This window comes from Chrysochloris asiatica, unplaced genomic scaffold (genome assembly GCF_000296735.1).
Source record: "Chrysochloris asiatica unplaced genomic scaffold, ChrAsi1.0 scaffold00001, whole genome shotgun sequence".
Classification (NCBI taxonomy): Eukaryota; Metazoa; Chordata; class Mammalia; order Afrosoricida; family Chrysochloridae; genus Chrysochloris; species Chrysochloris asiatica.
This window is the reverse complement of record NW_006408519.1, coordinates 7,622,335-7,631,615: the sequence shown is the minus strand read 5'-3', so window position 1 is coordinate 7,631,615 and position 9,281 is coordinate 7,622,335. Positions and strand designations below refer to the sequence as shown.

The 9,281-nt window shown below is 34.7% G+C and overlaps 1 protein-coding gene across 1 annotated transcript in view; it reads right to left on the bottom strand.

Moving 5' to 3' along the window:
• Positions 1-9,281, bottom strand: part of OXR1 (oxidation resistance 1) — a 141,228-nt gene that overhangs the window by 27,881 nt on the left and 104,066 nt on the right. Inside the window, 4 exon segments of the mRNA XM_006830824.1 lie at positions 2,350-2,445; positions 3,610-3,762; positions 4,775-4,900; positions 7,521-7,601. Coding sequence (XP_006830887.1) covers positions 2,350-2,445; positions 3,610-3,762; positions 4,775-4,900; positions 7,521-7,601 — 456 coding nt within the window.

Here is a 9,281-nt window from a genome sequence, read left to right as displayed (position 1 = left end):
TGAGCCTTCCAACCTTGTAAGTATCCCTTTATATGTGGTTCAGAGTTCTGGGACCATCCCCTGAACTTGCTTGGTTGGGTATTCTGTGTTGTTGTTGGCGGAGCTCTCTGCTATATGTCCACCCAATCCGCCATCTTGTTTGTTCCTCCTATAAATTTCTTGATCATAATCTTTGTATAAACTACACTCATACTGTATGTATAATTATGATTTCCAGTTTCAATTTCTTTCAAGAGAAATGAGAACTCAAGAGACTTGTGAATTCTGAAGGCAAACCTTTTAGATATTGTTGTTGTTACTGCCATCAAGTCAGTGCTGACTCATAGTGACCCTGTATTCAGTTTCTGAGGAGGGCTGGTGGGTTTGAACTGTTGACTTTGTGGTTAGCAGTCCTACACGACTCCATTTTAGGTGTTAGTTTTCCTAAATATTTTTTTCTGATCTTTTATGGGTGTCTTACTCAAGTCAAAGATTTGGCAATTTTTAGGAAACTTCAACTTTTTCTATTTCACTTAAATAAACTTTCTTTTAACATGCATGTTTTCAAAGTTACATAACAATTAATAAATTACAGTATCAGTTAGAAATAATATAAATAAGCTTGAGAATAAGCACATTGCAAACAGAAAATTTTAACGACTTGTGAGGATTGGCTCTGTACGCTATACATTGGACTGTGAACCAGAAGGTTGGTAGTTCAAGTCCACCAGCCTCCATTCTGTGGGAGAAAGATGAGGCTTTCTGTTCCTGCAAAGATTTACAGCTTCGGAAACCCTATACTGGGTAACTATGAATTGGAACCAACTCAATTGCACTTAACAACAGTAACAACAACAGTGGGTATAGGCAAGTCCTGGTATGATGCTAAAGGATAAGCACTGGACTGCTAACTGCAACTTTGGTGGTTCAAAGCCATCAGCCAGTCCTCAAAAACCATATACAGGGTTGCTATGAGGTGGAATCGACTCAACGGCTCTTAATAACAAGTAGGTATTGGTAGCTGCAGGCATCAGCTGACATGCTTTTTGGAAGGAATAGAGAGTATGGCTAACATGGTTACCCAGTTAAGCACAAGTTTGTTAAGAGAGCCTCTATTTGAGAAACCCTGCTATTAGCCTATTGACTAATATCCTACTATGATTTTTCAGGCTGCCCTCCTCACATCACACTTGCTATATCATCAATGCACTGCCAACTGTGCAGGGGATGCAGGTCAATCAATCGCTCAGGTCCCTCTGGATGGCCACACGCTTACCTATATCTGCATTCCTAGCCCCAGCCCATTTATTCCCAGGCCTTAGCTGAGACCTTCCTCAGTCTCCTTTACCTTGAAGACTTTTCCACTTTGATTCCAAACTCAGTACTTTCCCACTCCTACCCCTAAAACTAGGAACTTTTGTTTCAAGGGCTTCTTTGTTGCCACTGATCCCTTTGAGTCTGGAATACTGGCTGAAATGAACAGGTGGAGAGTTGAACTCTTGCAGTACAATTAAAGGCTGGATTATAACTTTCATTTTGCCTTGCCTTAATCAGTTACTTCCACACATGGCAGCTCAGCTCTGTTCTCTGACACCATGTTACCACATATTCCTATTTTGCTCATTACAGATATTGTTCCTAAATACCACTTTAAAAAATAAACTTAGTTAAGATGGTCTGACAGGCTGAGCCTCCTTGCACCTAAGATACTAAGTATTGGCCTCAATGTTTTAAGGAGAGCAGCACTTTCACTAAAATTGATTGTGTAACCTTATTGGCATTAGAATTTATTCAATTTAAGTTACTTAACTACAGTTAATATAGTTGCACAAAGTAATACAATAGTTAATCGTTTTCAACTGAAATACAAGAAGATTTATTTAAAAAATTTTTAAGATTTGCATCACTAAACTTATTTGTTGTTGTTTAGTGCCGTTGAGTCAGTTCCAACCCATAGTGGCCCTGTGTAAGGCAAGGAGCAGCTGCTAAGTTTGAACCACCAACCTTGTAATTCAAATGGCTTTGCGGTCTGGCGCATTAACCCATAGCACCACACAGGAATTTCACAAAGATCATTCAAAAACAGAATAGTAAAACTTATATATTTTCCTTAAAAAGTTTATGATCTGTGTCTGATACCATGCCAACTGTTGTCTATAAATTATATACTTTAATTTTCAAATAATTCTATTACATCGTGTAATCCCTAGTTTATCTACAGGAAAGTTGAAGCTCAAAATACAAGGAAACGCAAAATTATTAGCAAAAAGTACAGGTGAGATAAAATTAAAGTATATATATTTCCAAAGTGCACTTTTTCCCCATTATACCAGCTTTTTATAAATAGACTATCAGCATAAATGTCCTCACCTCAAACTCTGGACAGAATGTGAAAACAAAGGTCTCTCCAGTGCCATAGAAGCCATCACTCACTTTAAAAGGCTCAGATGCTAATGCACCAAAAACCTAAGAATAAAAAAAGGCAAGTTAAATGTGTTTCATTAAACTATCCCTTATTTGTCTAAATAAAATATAAAAAGTTATCTGATATCTTCTTATATTTTTAAAAATTATATCCTGCTTCCTTTTTTTCACATAGTTTTGAGGAAGCTTGCAGAAAATACATGTACAACAGAAAGGGAGAACTAAGATAAAAATAGACACAAGCATGACAATCTTGAGCCTTTTACATAGATATATATGTATACATATAGGCAACCGAACTTCCCAGAAGTCAAAGGCAAAAGGGTAACATGATCAGTTACTATACACCTCACATTATTGTCAAGAACAAAGCATAATAGTTTGTCAATGAAAAAAAATCCAAAAATTCTTATTTTAAGAATTAAGCATATAATCTTAAAGTGGCTAATACATTTTAAGAGGGCTTATAAGCACAATGTATATACAATAACATGTTTTTTAGGGAGCAAAGTACTTAAAAACCAAAAAACAAAACCACTTCCATCAAGTCAATCTGACTCATAGCAACAACCCTAGAGATCAAGGAGACCTGCTCCACAGGGTTCTGAGGCTGTGAGGCTTTATGGAGGCCCACTGCCTCATCTCTCTGAACAGCTGAAAAGTATGAACCATTGACCTTTCAGTTAGCTGCCCAACACTTACCTCAGCGCACATGGTTCCTATAAGAATACTTCTTATTGTCAAGTGCTGTCGAGTCGCTTCCGACTCAAAGTCACCTGCATGAGGTTTCTAAGGAGCAGCTGGTGGGTTTGAACCACTGACCTTACAGTTATCAGGTGTTTATCCTACAGTACCTTGTTTAACTTGTTTATCCCTTGTTTAACTGCAGTTAGCAGTCCAGTGTTTATCCTACAGTACCACACCAGGACTCACTTTTTCTGGGCTTTTACTACACTTAGCATATTTCTTCTCTCAGTAATAGTAATAATTATGTATGCAAATTTTGTTTTGCACCAGACTATAATCTCCTTAAAATAAGAATTCTTATTCAAAGCACTCATCATTACCTGAAAATTTAAAAGTGCTCAATAATTAGCAGTTAAACATAATGTAAACATGAAAATTGTTTGTTAAGGGGATACACTAAGAGTTACTGCTACTCTAATCTCTTAAAAGATAAGTCGCTATGCAGTTAGTTTTTCATACCTGGCCATCACTGTCTTTAATCACCATCAGCACTGGGGTGTCCAAACCTGTCATTGTTCGGTAAAGGGTCTTCAAACTTGTTCCATGCTTCCCAGTACCATAAACAAGAGTCCATGGATAGCCAATTGTTCTTGGTGGAAGATGCTTTGTAAGCTTTGAAAAATAAAATGCTAGCATTTACTTGATAATTATTATAGGTTGAACTGTATCCCCCTAAAATATAAGATGAAATCTTAACCACTACACCTGTAAATATGAACCTGTTTGGAAATAGGGGTTTTCTTTTATGAGGCTAATAATGTTATACCAGAGGAGGATGGTGTTAAACAGAATCACTTCTGAGTTAAACAGAGTGGAATGTACACAGCAACACCAGGAGAAGGACGATGGACAAGAAATGGCAAGGATTGCTGGCAGCTGCAAGATGCTGCAAGAGACAGAAAAGAACCTCCCCTAACAACAACAACAACATACAGACTTATAAAAAGAAAATAATCGTAGACATTCTTTATCTTTTGCAGAAGTACTGATAATTTAAAAGGCAGTAACTATACGTGGAGGTTTCAAAAAGTTTATGGGAAAATTCCATAATCTTTTCACTCCATTTTTCCAAGGCCCCCCATACAGTTCTCAGCATGAAATATTGTCTTCAGGAAAAGAAACTGTAATGCTGAACAAAACACAGATTAAAACAGAGACAACAATCTTGGATCCCTTGTAACTTTTGCCCTGTGTCTCTAACAAAACTAATGGATTATTACCTTGATTATTAAAATACCTTTCAAATAATGGATTCTGAAGTGAGACTATCAGTTCGAAATCAAGTGTCTAGTTGTGTGTCCTTGGAGAAGTTACTCAACCAATGTCTATTTCTTCAATTATAAAATGTGCTCAATAATGGTATCCAAATCCTAGAGCTGCTGTGACAATGAAATCATCCACACATAGCATAGTCATATAGGTGACCAGCATACAGTGAAAATGTAAATACTGGATACTACAGTCACTTACCCAAATTACATTTTGCCTACTCTTAGGAGTACCAAACTTACTGCTAAGAGGAATAGGATTAAGCTTGTTTCTTCAGTTTATAAAATAATTGAAAATGAATGTTTTACTTTCATGGGCACATATTCACTTATGCATATATGTAGACATGTCATACCTTTTCAATTTGATCAGGAAGTAAGAGTTCACTGGGATCGCTAAGGTTTGGTCGAAACGACTCAGACTCCAGGTCTGCTTTTACTGGTGTAATCTGTTTTGAATTTATATCTTCCCTTGTAGTAATCTAAAAAAAGTAAGCAGTGGTTAATGTATTAATATGAAATTGTAGCATACTTTAAAATTTTTTTAGTCTTTTGGAATAAAAACTTTACAATTCAGAAAAGGTGGCTACAGCTATAATTCAGAACTTTATAAGGTAAATACTACTTCATCAAATACCTATGATATGTAAACAGAGTTTTTTAAAAATTCAAAACAGTCATTTTTTCATCTCCACTACAAAAAGGAAGTGCTGGTAATGAATGATGAATCCTTACATTTCTGTTTAAAAGGAGACAGATTCATGAAACTTTAAATTTAGCCTGTTGAAAAGCAAAAGTAAGCAAGCTAAGTTACTTTTTATTCATGTAATTATATTTTTCTGTGGAAAACATAAAATGTGTCATAAGTGTCAAATATAAATTTAAATAGTAGTAGAACAAAAAGTATAACTTTTATCTTTTAATATAAATATTGTTGTTGAGTACCATGGAGTCGGTTCCGACTCATAGCGACCCTGCACAGGGTTTCCAAGGCTGTAAATCTTTACAGGAGCAGAATGCCTCATCTTTCTCCCGCGGAACCACTGGTAGTTTTGAACTGCTGACCTTGCGGTTCGCAGCCCAATTTGTAACCACTACACTACCAGAGCTCCTTAATATAAATATAGTATACAATTTATATAAACAAAGTGCCAAACCTGTTGCTGTTGAGTCAATTTCGACTATTAATAACCCTATAATGCAGAGTGAAAACTGATACATAAGATTCCCAAGGCTATAGTCTTTTCAGAAGCAGACTGCCATATCATTCACCTATAGAGCTCTGGTAGCGTAGTGGTTACGAATCGGGCTGCGAACCTTAAGGTCAGCGGTTCGAAACTAACAGCCGCTCTGCGGGAGAAAGATGAGGCTTTCTACTCCCGTAAGGATTTACACCCTCGGAAACCCTGTACAGGGTGGCTATGGGTCGGAACCAACTCGACGGCACTTAACAACAACAAATAGAACCACTTGTGGGTTTGGACTGTCAACCTTTTAGTTAGCAGATAAGGACTTAACCACTGTGCCACCAGGATCCAAATATATGTGTATATCTATGGATGTTTGTGTGTGTGGATATATATATATGTATGTATATATATCGCATGTGCATGATACATGTTTATCATATATTAACATTTAAAAATTATTACCTTTAATATACAGACATACATATATTATTAAAGGTATCATTTCTTAAATGCCTTCATTTGTTACTTACAAAAGATTGAATTCTTCAATCTCAATGCACCAGAAGTAAACATTTGAAAGTTAATTTTTCAAAAATAATTTTAAAGTTACATTAATTGGCTATATTAAAACAAATATATGCTTTTGCTTTATGGAAGTTATTTCACTGATAACTTTTAAAATGATAAGAAAAAAATGCTGATTTACTCCAAAAAGCTTACTATCATACAGTCTGTACTGTTGGTGCTTATTTTTTAATATTTATTTTATTTTAGTATGTAAAATGTAGTAACAGAAAATAAAAGTTGAAACATAGCTATTACTAATAAACTGAACATGGAAAATATACAGAACTTTGTTGGAGCAGATAACTAAAATGCAGCAATGCTCGATGACTATGATTCTACACAGGAATGAAATATTATTGACTTACTTTGTTCCTTAAAGCGATTCCTTACCAAACCTAAACAGACTATATTTTCAACCAACAGATTCATTCTAGAGCTGTATTGTTTTTAGGTGAGAAACTAAATGTATTCTATCACATCATCATAATGTTTTACCTTTATTTTGATGAAGTAAAAGATTAAAAATAAATCCAAGACAGCATTAAAAGCATTAAAAGAAAAGAAAAAAAATTCTTAGCAGGTTTAATGAAGTCATAAAAGTACATCTTATTGAAAAGAAGAAATGCACACAACTAATAATGTACAAAACTGAAAAGTGAGCTCAACTGTATCACTTTCTGTTGAATTTTATCACTATCTCATTTCTAAAAATCAGAAAAATTATTTGAGAGTCAAATAATTTATCTAGTTCTTGTGCCTAAAGTCTAACTTATACTACAACAAAATTTTCTAATAATAACCAGGAATGCCTCAAGAAAAATACCAAAGAGCAATTTCTCCCATTAAGAAATCTGATGTTTATACAAATGAAACGATCTCGATGAAGGAAATACGTAAGGCCTTGTCATATTGAGAGGGTTTCAAAAAGTTTATGGAAAAACTTCCACTATCTTTTAGTTCTATTTTTCCAAACTTTTTGAAGTCCTATTGTAAAATGAAAGTTTTAAATATTTTTCCAAAGCAGCACACCTTTCAGATTCTTTTAGTAAAGACTCAATATAAAGCCATAAGATATTCTTCCGATGTTAAAATTCAGAGAAAACTCACACTTGGAACCACACAGCACTGAAAACAGTCATAAAGTAACAACAGAAAAGTCCTCTGAATATTTTTCAAATGAAAAGATGATAGAAAAAAATAATTCTGTATCATTTCAAAACAATACTACATGCTTTAATTCTTCAGTGGAAATAAATCTTTCAAACATGAGATCTACCCTGACAAAGGACACTAAGAACAAGGAGTGCGCAAGCTCTATAGGGATTTAAACTACTGAAGTGGGCACCTGGAGACGTCTGCAGAGTGTGCGCAGTTCTTCAGTATTTAGAGCATCGATCCTGCGGTGATACTCAGCCACTGAAACTACCTGAATATGGAGACAGGAAGAAAATAATTCCACTGACAGTTGAAGAGAAATGGCCAAAAATAAATAAATAAATAAATAAAAAACAACCAAGAAACCAAACAAACAAACAAACCCCAGAAAATAACACCCAATTGAGAAACTTGAAAGAGGAAAAAGAACTGTAAAGAAAGAAGACATATTAACACTCTCATTAATTCATATATGTTATACATATATATTTTGTGAAACTCCATGATTTCATAATTCTACTCATGGATGTCTATGATAGAAATTCAGCATGTCTACCCCAACTCCATGGTGAGAATTCCAAAGATTTCTATACCAAACTAGAGTGAAATACATATGATTGAGTTTAACTACTATGTATGCTGAGAATACAGGAAGATTTATTTCACAGTCTGAATTTAGTAAATAGAATTTTAGCTTTTGTTTTTATAAAGGAATCACTAAATAAAATATAAACATGCTTTGCTAGTAGCAAAGGTATTTTAACTTTAAACGTCCTTGCAATTTATAAAGAAAGTGGTAGTTTCAACTCTACCTTCCAAATTTATATCTTACATTATATCCAAATGGCTCAAATATTGTTATCTTAATGGCCATAGTGAAACTTAATTCCAAGTAAAGGTGACAAAAAGACCCTTACTATATAATCTGTATCAGAATAAAGACGGGAGGGAAGCAAGACAAAATATAAAGTAAAACTTAAAACCTAAGACAACAGGTTTGTAAAATATCTAATTTTTTACTTTCTAATGTTTATAAACACAAAGTAGAAAATTAGATATTTAAAACCATGTCTAATCAATAGTACCATCTCCGGCATGTGTACTTCAGACTTTTAATGACATTTCCTAGTTCCTGTTCCTCTTCTTTGGAATTTATAGGTTATAACTTTTTTTTGGTTTGCCACTAAAAGTTTACTGCTTCTCTAATTTCCTAGACCAGTCTCTTGCATAGTGCTGAATCCACAAACTCTTATGACCAAAAAAAAAAGTATATAAATATTGCTACAAAAAGTACACAAAATAAAACAAGTTTCTCCAGTGTGACATAACAGACACAGTTACAATATAGTGAACTTTGGTGGTGTTGTAAATGTACTGATTTTACTGAGCTATACCACTAATTCATAGTCACAACAGTTACGGCCATCACCACAAACTGCAATTACATAACTAGTCTATAAAGAATTTAGACATCTAATCTGGGCTTTAAAAGGCCCATGTTCTAGCCAAATAAATTGGCTGCCAGTAAACATCAAAGTGACTCTAATGAAAGTTATGCACACTTGTGGAATTATGAAAAACATGAGAAGAGGATAAAAAGGAAGTGGGTTAAAACAAGACAGCAGAGCTCTAATGTGACCATTATTGTTGTACAGATTTTCAGAAAGCAACAATATATACAAATGCTTGTTGTTACTGTTAAGTGTCAAAGAGGTGATTCTGACTCAGAGTGACCCTGTAGGGGGTTCCCAAAGCGCAGTTGGCAAATTTGAACTGCTGATCTTTTGGTTCACAGACCAGTGCTGATCCTACAGTGCCAAACCAAGAGTCCATACAAATGGTGATGGTGGTGTTGTTAGGTGCTATTGAGTTGGCACTGACTCATAGGGACCCCATGCACAAAAGAACAAAACAATGTCAAATCCCATTTCAATCTCACAATCATTGCTAC